Genomic DNA, 13,839 nt, shown 5'->3' with positions numbered 1-13,839 from the left:
TTCTATATTTCCACCTTCCTATGACTTGAATTCCTTCAAGAGGGAGGTTTCAAGACACTTATTCATCAACTTTTGACTACTGCTTTAACCCTTTAATGGGACTGGCATTTCAATGGGCATTTTTTTATTGGATTTTTTTTTTTTTCAAGACACTTATTCATCAATTTTTGACTACTGCTTTAACCCTTTAATGGGACTGGAATTTCAAAGGGCATTTTTTTATTGGATTTTTGTTGCCCTTGGCCAGAGTCCTTCCTACATAAAAAAAAAAAAAAAATGTTATACATGATAGAGAGGTAGCCCACAAAAGGTACTTAAGCCTTTCATCACCAGAATCTCATGTGCTTTATATTTCTGCCTGAAACCATGCCAAGTCTGTTCTCCAACTAGCCAAAAGCTCCTTCATTAATAGAAAGTGTCAAAATCTTTCAAGATCTAACTCCCCTCATGACTTCCAGCACATCTCCAATAACTTTGCTTCTTCTTCTTTCCCTTCTCTATTTCAACCAGATGGCACCACTGCTATCACATCTATCTCTAAAGCTGAACTCTTTGCTCAAACCTTTGCTAAAAACTCTACCTTGGATGATTCAGGGCTTGTTCCTTCCTTTCCTCCACCCTCATGCTACCTATTAAAATTCTTTGCAACGATGTTTTCCATGCCTTCACTGGCCTAAACCCTTGTAAGGCTTATGAACCTGATGGGGTCCCTCCTATTGTTCTCTGAAACTGTGCCTTGGATGATTCAGGGCTTGTTCCTTCCTTTCCTCCACCCTCATGCTACCTATTAAAATTCTTTGCAACGATATTTTCCATGCCTTCACTGGCCTAAACCCTTGTAAGGCTTATGAACCTGATGGGGTCCCTCCTATTGTTCTCTGAAACTGTGCCTCTGTGCTAGCACCTTGCCTAGTCAAATTCTTTCAACTCTGTCTGTCAACATCTATCTTTCCTTCTTGCTGGAAGTTTGCCTATGTTCAGCCTGTTCCTAAAAAAGGGTGACCATTCTAATCCCTCAAACTATTGTACTATTGCTTTAATTTCCTACCTATCTAAAGTTCTTGAATCTATCCTCAACAGGAAGATTCTTAAACATCTATCACTTTACAACCTTCTATCTGATTGCCAGTATGGGTTCTGTCAAGGCTGCTCTACTGGTGATCTGGCTTTCCTTATTGAGTCTTGGTCAACGTCTTTTAGAGATTTTGGTGAAACTTTTGCTGTTGCCTTAGACATATCAAAAGCTTTTGATAGAGTCTGGCACAAAGCTTTGATTTTCAGACTAGCCTCCTACAGCTTCTATCCTTCTCTTTGTAACTTCATCTCAAGTTTCCTTTCTGACCATTCTATTGTTGCTGTGATAGATGGTTACTGTTCTCCTAAATCTATTAACAGTGGTTCAGGTTTCCATCCTGTCATTCACTCTCTTCCTATTATTCATCAATGATCTTCTAAACCAAACTTCTTGTCCCTTCCACTCTTACACTGATGATACCATCCTGAACTTTTCCATGTCTTTTCATAAACGTCCAACCCTTCAGGAAGTAAACAGTTCATGCAGGGAAGCCATAGAACGCCTGACTTCTGATCTCTCTAAAATTTCTGATTGGGGCAGAGCAAAGTTGGTATTGTTCAGTGCCACAAAAACTCAATTCCTCCTTCTATCAACTTGACATAACCTTCCAGACAACCTTCAGTGACATTCAACTGTCCCCCTCTTCTACACTGAACATCCTTGGTCTGTCCTCTTCTTATAATCTAAACTGGAAACTTCACATCTAATCTCTAGCTAAAACAGCTTATATGAAGTTTAGCACTCTGAGACATCTCTGCCAGCTTTTCTCACTCCTCCCAGCTGCTAACTCTGTACAAGGGCCTTATCCGTTCATATATGGAGTATGCTTCACATGTCCTTGTGGGGGAGGGGGGGACTTCCACTCATACCACTCTTCTAGACAGGGTGGATATCAAAAGCTTTTCATTTCATCAACTATTCTCTTTTAACTGACTGTCTTCAGCCTTTTTCTCATCACTGCAATGTTGCATCTCTTGCCGTCCTCTACCGCTATTTTCTTGCTAACTGCTCTTCTAATCTTGCTAACTGCATGCCTTCCTCTCCTCCTGTGGCCTCACTGCACAAAACTTTCTTCTTTCTCTCACTCCTATTCTGTCCATCTCTTTAATGTAAGAGTTAACCAATATTCTCAATCATTCATTGATTTCTCTGGTAAACTCTGGAATTCTCTGCCTGCTTCTGTATTTCCACCTTCCTATGACTTGAACTCCTTCAAGAGGGAGGTTTCAAGACCAGAATCTCATGCACTTTATATTTCTGCCCAGAACCATGCCAAGTCTGTTCTCCAACTAGCCAAAAACTCCTTCATTAACGGAAAGTGTCAAAATCTTTCAAGATCTAACTCCCCTCGTGACTACGGGCATCTAGCCAAAAATATCTCCAATAACTTTGCTTCTTCTTCTTTCCCTCCTTTATTTCAATCAGATGGCACCACTACTATCACATCTATTTCTAAAGCTGAACTCTTCACTCAAACCTTTGCTAAAAACTCTACCTTGGACAATTCTGGGTTTGTTCCTCTCTCTCCTCCACCCACTGACTACTTCATGCTACCTATTAAAATTCTTCGCAATGATGTTTTCCATGCCCTCGCTGGCCTAAACCCTCAGAAGACTTATGGACCTGATGGGGTCCCTCCTATTGTTCTCCGAAACTGTGCCTCCATGCTTACACCTTGCCTGGTCAAACTCTTTCAGCTCTGTCTGTTAACATCTACCTTTCCTTCTTGCTGGAAGTTTGCCTACATTCTGTCTGTTCCTAAAAGGGTGGCCACTGTAATCACTCAAACTACTGTACTATTGCTTTAAATTCCTGCCTATCTAAAGTTTTTGAATATATCCTCAACAGGAAGATTCTTAAACATCTATCACTTCACAACCTTCTATCTGATCACCAGTATGGGTTCCAACAAGGCCGCTCTACTGGTGATCTGGCTTTCCTTATAATACAGCCATTATACCTGAAATTTGGTAAACAGACGTTCGTTATACCAGGTACCAAGGATTTTATTTACCGTATATTAATTTAGTTCCCTTTCATTTTACAGTGTATTGTACTTTTTAAAATAAAATATTATGTACTACACATACAATAATTTTTTTTTTGTGATAAAATGAATTTAAAATGTGTTTGATGTGTGAGATGTATATTTTACAGATTAAACTATAAACATATATACCCTTGTAGGGGTAGTTTCCCATATTCATGGATTTTCATTATTTGCAGGAGGCTTTGGAACGTAACTCCCCTGGATTGCAGGGGAACACTGTAATACATTCAGGTTGCCACTAATGTGCAATATTATAATGCATATTGTGTCAATTTGCTTCCAAATCACACTCTGACACAGGGAACTTAAAGCCTAACACAGAGGTGGGCCACAAGTCGCAGAAAAGTCCATAACATGGAGTAGGGTAACACTAGAGTCCTGGTCGGTGTGGAAGGTGCGAGAGGGACTGTGCCTTGCACTCTGACTAAATCTAAATTACAAGCTATAATTGTAAAACTTATGGCGAGATTTGGTGAATATCAACATCTGGCAATTCTGCAGCTCTAGTAGCCAAAAGTAGATGATATATTTCCTAAGTTTATGCTCACCTGTGGCTTGTGCAGTCTTGTGTTTGAGTTTTTCTTCCCCCCTCATAGCCTGTTTTTGTGGCTGCACAAGCATACCATCTTGCCCTGTTACCACCTATTACAGGGCCTAGAAAACTTTTTACTAAAGCCCAAATTTCAGTCAAAAGTGCCTTAGTAAGGGAGAATAAGAATAAAGAAATATCTATGAACATTGGTTTAGCCCTCAAAACTGTTCAGTGTTGGACCAAAACTTATCTGAAGGGATGCTTCCCCACCACCTCACAAGCCAGCAGGGCATAAGCGCAGTGTGGGCCAGAGGACTCTGGACATTATTTACAGACAGCAATCCACCCTTACATAACCAAGAGGGAACTTAAGGACAAGAACCCTGTTTTGCTGGCTACAGTAAGTGAGAGGACTATGTGCAGATATGTGAAACGCAACTTGGGATACCGTAGTTGCCATGCAAAGCTCAAACCTTGGGTTATACATGCTCACCATGTGAAAAGGCTTGCTTTTGTCTCTCGACACTAGGAATGGGGCTTAAACAAATGACATAGGGGACATTGCTTTCAAGTTGCAGACAACCAGAGAATCTGTGTGTACTGCAGACCTGGAAGCAATATTTACAATCCTCGCTACACAAAACACATCGTAAAACACCTAGACTCTTTGATGGTGATGGTCTTGGGAAATTAGTGTTTTTGCAAAAGAATGTTCGGATGAACCAGAACTGTGGATGAGTCAGATGCACTGTATGGAAAAGCGTAATGCAGATACCTTTATGCAAGATGGTGCACCATGCCATACTGCTAAGTTAATTGTTAACTGGTTTGATTTCTGCAATGTCAGCCTTCTGTTACCTTGGCCCACAAATTTGACAGACCTTAACCCCATTGATAACTTGTGGAGGAACATCAAACTCAAGCTCAAGGACAGAGATACCTCCTCCCTTCCACTCCTCTAAGCTGCTATTCAGAATGTATTGACCCTCAGTATCTCCAACACCTGGTTGATTCACTCCCCCAAAAGACTCCAAAAGATCAAGAAGGCAGGAGGGTACCCTTTCAATTACTAATTTAAGTGAGTACCATCACTGAAACATATTTTGTGACATTAATCTCCCTCTTAGGGTCTTACAAATCTAGTGCCTTCCAGTCTGACCAGCAGTGTAATGTCAAGGGAGTGAATGCACTGTTGCTGAGGCCACCATCACTGACAGCTCCACCATACACAGTAATGCCAGTTTATTGAGAAGGGCAGGCTGCAGCCACTGCAACCATACACAGTGATGCGAGTTTAGTGAGAAGGGCGGGCTGCAACCACCACTGCCGCCACCACCATACACACAATGATGTGGTGACAGCAGCAGTTGCAGCTATAGCAGCCATCATCCCCATTAACAGTGATATGAGTTTAGTGAAGAGAAAGGCAGACTGCCACTGCCACTGCCACCATACAGTTATGTGAGTTTAGTGAGAAGGAGGGTGCAGTGCAGCAGCTGCCCCCATTCATACTGATATCAACAATGAGTGTTCATCAGCTGTGTGTGCAAGCAATGGCTCAGCATGGTTTTTTAATGATTGTTAGTGTACTGTACCAGTTTTCATTCACTACCCTTTTGATGTCTTATGAACTCCTATGTATTTATTACCTTCTTAAAAATTTTATATTATAGGGGCCTGTCTCAGTCAAGTAGAAACCAGACATTTTCTGCCTTCGCTTACATTAAAACTCAACCACGAATCACGTTTAACATGGGCCAATAGTGTAACCAAACTCCCGCATTAGTGGCGACCTAACTGTATTCAATTTACCTGGGGTAGTGCATTATGTATATGTATGTTCCACTGTTTACAGCAACACACTCCTACTTGATCCCAATGCTGCTAGCTGTTCTTGTGTTCCCTGGTGTTTTTACATGGTTACTAAGCTATAATGAGGACTGTATGCACTGCATTATGCTTAAGAAATGCTTCAATTAATATTAAAGAAAAATAATATCTTCAGGGTCTCAGTGTGCTCTCAGCTTGTGCACATAATTGGTGAGTGTTCATTCCCATACTACGTAAATTCATTATTACATGGTAATATAGGTTTTGTGTTGATGATTGTGGGTAAATTGTAAACTAATACAGTTGTTTAAGAGACATAAAGCTGGATTAGATTGCTGCATAGTGTTAGCTCCCATTTCCCTTGTGTTTCTTACAATTTTTACAATCTAAAATGGGATTTTCAGAATGGAATCCTAAGTAGGGAATGGTGGTATACCTTTTTAGCAAAATATCTTAATTGTCTGGGTACATTTTCTCTGCAAGAGAAGAATCTAAGCACCTGTGTGGTAATGCTGGTGCCAGCTATCTGATCAACACAGCATTGGGGTGAATACAGTGCCCACAGATGAAATAAGGATAATCTTTTTTGTTGTTCTAATTAATTTATTTCTAAACAAGTCTGCACAGGATCAAAAATTTTTCTATAAATTTCATATCCTTTATTTAGTATTTTGACACATTGCCATGGTTTTTCCACTATAGAATCTCCACTATAGAATGTGCAAGGGTATGGAAATATTTTTTGTCAAGTTCCATGCACCAGATTTTCTTGTAGTTTCTTTCAAGATGAGAACAGATGTATCAATGGAATGCAGGTGTCTCTTTATGCATTTTCTATAGAATTGAGATCTTATTAGTTGCTGTGCCAATCCAAGACTTCAGTTCCATTTTCAAGAAAGAAAACATCATCTCCTTGCCCCAATGGTAAGGGGCTCCATCTTGCAAGAAGACTCACATCTTGAGGTCTTGACAAAATGACAGCAGATGATCCTTCAGCACTTCAATGTAATTGTTGTTCATCATTACTGTACTTTTTGGGAGATAGCTCAGTCCTCCCTGATCACCATAACCACTGAAACACCCTTATACATTAACACAGGCCAGATGCTTTACTGTCTTGACTGTAAACTTTGAATCATATCTGTTGCAGTTTTTTTACCATTGTACCATCTTCCTAACTGACCTAATGACAAAAGCAACTTTCATCAGAAAATACCACATGTCCCCAGTCCCAAGAAATCCAGTCATTGTACTTCTTAGCAAATACCATTCCTTTAATCTTTAAGGAGTAGTCAACATCAGTTTCAGTGCTGCATTAAGTTGGAAGTTCACGGTGGTCCTTCAGCAGTTCTTGAATTGTATGGATGGATACATCCTCCTCAGTCTTGACACCCTTGGCTGTGATGAAAGGCCTGGCCATCACAATTCTTCACAGCAAATTGTCTGTGTCTGGATGTCTTATGCTTCTTCCCTGATCCCTCTTTCCTCCTCAAACTTGATTCCCAGTCTCCATTCTTATCATGTTTTACCCATATGGATGCAGCATTTTAGGATATGTTTAGACATTGCCTTATCTTTGCCAGAGACATGCCTTCCTTGTGGAGTGTTATATTTCTTGCCTTCTTCACCATGTACAAGTGTTTTTTGCCCATGGTCAACAGGTTGTGGCATGCAAGTGCACTTATAAAAGCATATGAAACTTTGCATGAGAGGGGAGACTGGGAAAGAGCCATCACATCTTCCTATGTGAAGTATGCTGCATAAATGATGAACCAATGATGATATAATTGCTCTCACTACACTGAGTTGCTGCAAGTCACCACAAACTCTATCATTTCTTTGATCATACTAATATTAGCAGATAAAATAATAGCAAAAATACATGCTATTTTGACCCTCAATCCAATTTAATTCACAGGCACTGTATAATTCTGACATCATGGCCAGCCAGTCAATAGCACACAACACCATGTTATGATACTGGAGAGTGCATCCATTGAACAAATTGTTACCTCTCAGCTTATTTTGTTGCACTGTTGCAATACACACTTTGTTTTTAAGATTTAGATTACCCATGTCTTTTCGTTCCATTACATTCCAAAGTTTATAACCAGCAAGCTCTCAATGTGCTCGTTTCAGAGTTCAAGAAACAGTAACACAAATATGGAGCAAAATAAAGGAGGAAAAAGGAATTGCAAAGTGATAGAATAAGGAAGCATGCCAGCCAAAGTTAAGTGTAACCTAGGCTGGGCATACATAAGTAAGCAAGAGGAAAAATAGAACTCACTTGAACTCCCAACTTGTTTCATGCCATTAGAAAACTGATGCTTCATAGATTATTTGATATTTATTTATAAAATCTTAGGGTTGGTTTTCAAAATCTATGACACTAATTATTTATCAATTAATTAATAAATTTTATGATCAATTTATGGAATTTTTTAAAAGAAACTTGGATTATTTTCTCTGGGAGTTACTCATCTGTTTTTCCCTTATTCAGTTTTGGTGCACATCTGTACCCATTATGATTTCCTTCTACACCACACAGTGGCCAGAAAAAAAAATGATAAACAGTAAACATCACTGCATACCTATAGAGCAAAGCTCTGATGTTCGATTTACAGCCATGGGAGGTAGTAAAAAGTAGTAAATTGTCACATATGGCAACTCACATGACCTGAAGATGTTAAGCTCAGTTTTTTTAATCAGTAACAGTAACATTCAGGCACAGTGGGGAGATATCTGTCCTGCACTCCCTAGCCTGTCTCTCCCTTCTCTGTGAGCTTTCCATTTCATTAGCTCACAAGTAACCCTTAAAGGACGAGCTAGATGACAAATGTGTCTTTGCAGAGTGCGCACCATGCTGGTAAGTTTTGCCAAAAAAAAGTTTTCTTCACCAATGCCCTGTGTGACAATTTCAGACAAAAATACAGTACAAGCACCACCTGCCATATGAACATCCACTTTATGAACATCCAGGTTTATGAACATAAAGGACTGTTAGTTGAAAATGTGCTTGTGGCACATCGAATGTAACTTTAGATTTGTATTGCATGTCATCTGCCACCTTCCAATGCAATTTCACCACAGCCACTGTACCACTCAGACATCCAGACCTGTTCTTGCCCTTTATCCAACTTTATGTATTTTTGGTTCATCCACTACCCACCATGCCTGAAGATAAAAGACCATCAACTGAAGATGCTGGTACCCCAAGGAAATGCCAAGCCATCTCATTTGAAACAAAGGTGATGATAAGCAAGAAACATGACAGCAGTGAGAAGATGGTGAATGTTGCACATCCCTATGGAATGAAGTGCTCCACCATACCAATTACTATTTTAATACACTGCTGCTTATTTTGCTAGGATTTCATGCATTATTAAGTTACACTTTTTTTTCTGTAGAACCATTGCATCCACCACATGAACATTTCATGGTATAAACAGCTGTCTGATATGTAACTTGTTCATATGTTGGATGGTGCCTGTAGTTCATAGTTTATTTTCATCACCAATCTTTCTTCTACACAATAAAACAAATTGAAAGTCCCTCAGTTGTAGCATGCAGGAGATATGGTGTTGGGAAAAGGAGCTTTTCTGGCCATGATGGGCAAACTTGTTCGTGGGAATACAGTTGACCTTGGACTTGTTCTCCCACCTCACCCAGCACCACACCCCAGCCAACCACACAATAAGGGTTCTTATGATACCACTCTTATTCAAATGTTTTTTCATTAGTCAACTCAGTGCACTTCCCAACAGTGTTTCCCGCCTATTCATGGTTCAACATTTGCAGGTTCACATATTTGTGGATTTAATTTTTAATTTTTTTAATTTATTTTTTTTTAAGATAGAATTCCAAAATTACATCTTAATTTGGGCTGGCAAGCCACTTCCAGGGCCCACACTGGCTTATTAAACTTAACCACAACCTCAAATCATGAAATGACAAGCAAGGTAATATTAAAGGCAAGCTTCACTGAACTCAAAATGGCAGACTAAAAAGAGGAACACACACAGGTGGTGCACTACTGGAGCAATCAGCTAACCTTCTTCCTCTTCTTGTGACCAGAATTTGCTGACTCTCAAGAGAAAATAATCAATGTGCTGGTGGTCGAGATTTCAAAGAATATTCCACCAAGTTTCCCCTGAAATGCTGCCAACTTTGAATCTCACTACAAAATTCTCTAGGAACCATCTTGTGTGACCACACCTTTGATTTCTGTGGTCACAAGAAGAGGAAGATGGTCACATGATTGTTTCAATAATTCACTACCTGTGTTTGTTACTATGCTGAGTCTACCACAAAAAGTTCAATGAAACTTGCCTTTGCCTTGCACTTAATAAGTGTGAGACATATATTTTATGATTTAAACTATAAATATAGATATTTCTGAGCCATGTATGGTTTGCAATCAGGATTTGCAGATTTTCGCTATTCACAGGGAGGCTCGGAACGTAACCCCTTGTGACAAGGAACCCTAGTCATGCTCCCTTCATCCATGCATCCAGGCACAGAGTAATAGTTATCAGTGTGTACCTCCATTTCTATGGTCAGTTGTGCACTAGGAGTTGAAACACAGGAAAAAGGTTGCTATAAGCCACCAGACACAATGATTACATTATGGAAGTACAAAATCTTGGTGGAAGAGAGGAAGAAAGCAATTCCCGCACCCTGCTGTCCTCTGAGCAAGTGGGAATTCCTGGCACTCACCCTTTTAGGGGTTAATTCTTCTTACATTGTCATGGGTCCTGGCAAGCTAAACAGCAAAGAAAAGAGTGTTGTGATAGTATTTGTTTGAGAGGGGCTCAATATTGTGAGACTGGATGGAAGACAGGAAGATCAGAAGTAGCCATCACACTGATGGCAAAGGCTGCACTAGTGCTGGGAAAGCTATCACTCCATGTCACCTTGTGCAACTCACAAGCTTCTTCTGACTGAGAGAAAAGGGGAGCAGCAACTCAATTTTTACTAGGCATACATTCAATCAACTTTCTTATTCTTGTATGTCTTCCTTTTTTTCACCCAGTGCCTTTCTTTCTCTCAGGAGTGACAGCCAAGTGATAGCTGCTTCTGATTTTTCTGTCTTCCTTCCAATCTCGCAATATAAAGCTGCTCTCAAGCAAATGCTATCACAACATTATTTTCTTTGTTGTTAAGCTTACCAGCACCCATTACAATGTAAGGAGAATTAAATGTGAGTGATGACATGGGAAGGTCGCTGCAAAGGGGATACAGCCAGAGGAGCACAGGACAGCTAACTGCTCCGACTGTGCCTGACGGCTACTGTTACTGATTTAAAAATTAGGCATAGCATCTTCTGAGCATGCAAGTTGCCATACATAACAATTTACCAATTTTCAATACCTCCCATGGCTGTAAATTAAACATCAGAGCTTTGATCTATGGGCATGTGATGATGTTTACTGTTTGTCAAATTTTTCTGTGGCTACTGTAAAAATAAACATTATATATATATATATATATATATATATATATATATATATATATATATATATATATATATATATATATACACACACACACACACACACACACACACACACACACACACACACACACACACACACACACACACACACACACACACACCAAATAGTAATATAATATTCAACTTCCTGGAGCTGATAATAATCAATTCAAGTTAATCTTCATTTACAATATAAACAACTCCGACCAAGATAACTATATCTTGGACAAACGTCCCCAGAGGAGGAAAACCATACAGAGTCAAAGCCAAAAAAAAACATACAGGAAATTCATTGACTCTACATAGCAAGCATAGACACACAAGTTCCATAACACTTACACAGCCATCCAACAGGAGAAATAAACATATACATCAAACTTTTGAAATTCCTTTTATATTTTTCTGTCTCCTATGCATGATAACAAATAGGATGTCTATTAAACCATGCTATCAGCAAATAAAGTTGCTTTTCAGCTATTCAAAAATCAACACACAATAAAAGCAAAGAAAAATTATGAATTAATTTTAAAGTCATGCAGGAAACAGGCAGAAGACAAAAAAGCTTATAGATTTCCATTGATATTAAAGAAAAGTTCAATATTATGCATTCTCACAACTTCAAAGGAGTGGCGTAGCTACAAGGAGGCAAAGGGAGTATATGTTCCTCCCTCATCCTCAACTATCCCCAAATAAGATATCTGATAAGGAATGTGATATAATGAGTAAACAAAGACTTACAGTTGAAAAATCATACACAATTCAATATTAGACTTAGAAATTCCACCCATTCTGACTTAAATGTCATGGATGTTGGAGATCTTTATGTCCTTTATGCCCTTCCCATGAAACTGTTCTACCATTTATATAAAAACTTGGCTACGTCACTACTTATGTCTTCCAAAAAATATGGCTCATGCAGCAGGTTCCAAGCTTCCTGAAACAAGCTAAATAATGAATGTTTAACTTACAGATGCTGTCACTTTCTGCTACCCTCAGCTAGATAATGGCAATGATTGCTGAAAAGCAAGGAAATTAATGAGATTTGGAAAATTGGTTGCATTCAGTTGAGTTCCACAACAAATAGAAAGCAGAAACTGACTGCTGGTATATATATATACACAATGTTTCAGAAATCATAGATTATTCAAGCCTGATTTTTCATCAAAAGATGTAAAATTGCAAAATCACGATTGGTGACAACAATGGCCTTTCTGACCATTCTACTTGAATGGCACAACAATCATGAAGGGAGTATTTGCTGATAGGGAGAGAAAGAGGGTATTCTGCTGTGGCCATCCCATTTGGGGATGCTACAGGTAGGGATGAGGTATCAGAGCTTTAATACATCTAAAGCAAAAACAAGAGATGACTTAGAAAGGTATAAAATTCCAATATGGAATCCATACTGATGATCAGAAAGAAAGTTGTGAGCACATACTCGCAGGTGCTTAACCCCTTCCCAGCAGCTGGACAGATGTATATCTATCTACTAGGCCAGCAATCCCACACAAGGTGGCCCAGACAAAGCACCACACATGAATTGATAAGTTATGCACTCGGTGAACTCTGCATGAATTGTTTTATTCTTTTTGAGTTGGATGTCTAACAAGTGACATTAATATAAATGGATAGCACAAGAGATTTGCCTTTTGCCTGAGATAATTTAAGAATAACTGGAGAGTAAGTAACAGGGCAGAGCCCTTTGGAATACTATTCTTAACAGGTTTAAAAGAAAAACACTAGCCATCTATGACTGCAGCAATAAAATGGCAAGAAAATAAACTTGACATAGGGGTGCAGGGAGATGGATAGGGACATCTGAAAGGAATTCAGAAATTCAAGATTTATGTCAGACAACTGAAAGATTTTAATATTTATGTCAGACAACTGAAAGATCTTATTCAATACATCTAGGACAAGAGATGACCAAGATTCAGTAAAGCTAGAAAATTCCTTTATGGAATCCATACTGATGATCAGAAATAAGGTTGTGAGCACATACTTGCAGGTGCTTAACACATTCCCAGCAGCTCAGCAGATGTATATCTATCTATCTGTCTACATACTAAGCCAGCAACCCCACTTAGGGTGGCCCAGACAAAGCACCACACATTTGTATACACAATATTTGCCCCATTGGCCTCTAGTGGAAAGGGACAGTCTTGTGGACCACCCTACTACACCCAAGGATCACTGGCATCACAGCTGAAAACACTTCCATAGCAAGGAACAACAGTATACACTGGTTTACCCCTGCCCCTTCATAATGAGATTGTTCCCTACCCTGCACATACTCCAATCCTGAGACCATAGTATATTCAAGATACTTCCTACAGAGTGCCCCACACCTTATGCCAAGAAGCCCCACCAAATGTGCCTGCACCCCCTCTCAGGGCTCGACAAGACTGCGTCATTTTCAAGCACTCACCACTGTCACTCTCCATTCACTTCTTATCATGTGTAGTTATTCTTGTTTTGCTGCACAGTCATTCTTCTCTCATTCAGTACTCCCTTCAATAATGACAGACAATTGGAAGATTCTGACTAGGCAAAGAGTGAGAATGGAAGCACAGTTACTGAAAACAACAGGAGGAACTGCATCAGAACCATAAACCTTTCAAGAATCAAAGCTGGAGAAAGACTAGAGAACATCATTAAGACAAACTAAAAAAAATTCAACAACAGTGGGGATGAAGGGGTGAAAGAACAAGTCTTGAATTAACCAGTATTAAGTTGTCCGCAAAGGTCTGAAGAGAGTTCAACTTAAAAGAGAAGAGATAATTGTAGCGCCACACAGATACGACAGAGGGCGGAAAAACAAGGAGAACAAACAGTTAGAGATATTTCTGGCTAGATGC

The 13,839-nt window shown here is 39.4% G+C and overlaps 1 protein-coding gene across 10 annotated transcripts in view; it reads right to left on the bottom strand.

Annotated features, from left to right (window-relative positions):
• LOC135101564 (poly(A) polymerase type 3-like) overlaps positions 1-13,839 on the bottom strand; it is a 76,465-nt gene that overhangs the window by 19,932 nt on the left and 42,694 nt on the right. For 5 of the 10 annotated variants that reach the window (XR_010269303.1, XR_010269302.1, XM_064005682.1 and 2 more), the window contains exon 11: positions 11,950-11,997. The exons of the other annotated variants lie outside the window; for them this stretch is intronic. Coding sequence is in view for 3 of the 5 variants with exons in the window: in XM_064005682.1 (XP_063861752.1) it covers positions 11,974-11,997 (24 nt within the window). In the remaining 2 variants the exon portion in view is untranslated. The remainder of the gene's footprint in view (positions 1-11,949; positions 11,998-13,839) is intronic. 10 annotated transcript variants of the gene reach the window in all.

Source organism: Scylla paramamosain, chromosome 6 (assembly GCF_035594125.1).
Source record: "Scylla paramamosain isolate STU-SP2022 chromosome 6, ASM3559412v1, whole genome shotgun sequence".
Lineage (NCBI taxonomy): Eukaryota > Metazoa > Arthropoda > Malacostraca > Decapoda > Portunidae > Scylla > Scylla paramamosain.
Note: the sequence above shows the minus strand (reverse complement) of the source record. Positions and strands in the feature narration are given on the sequence as shown.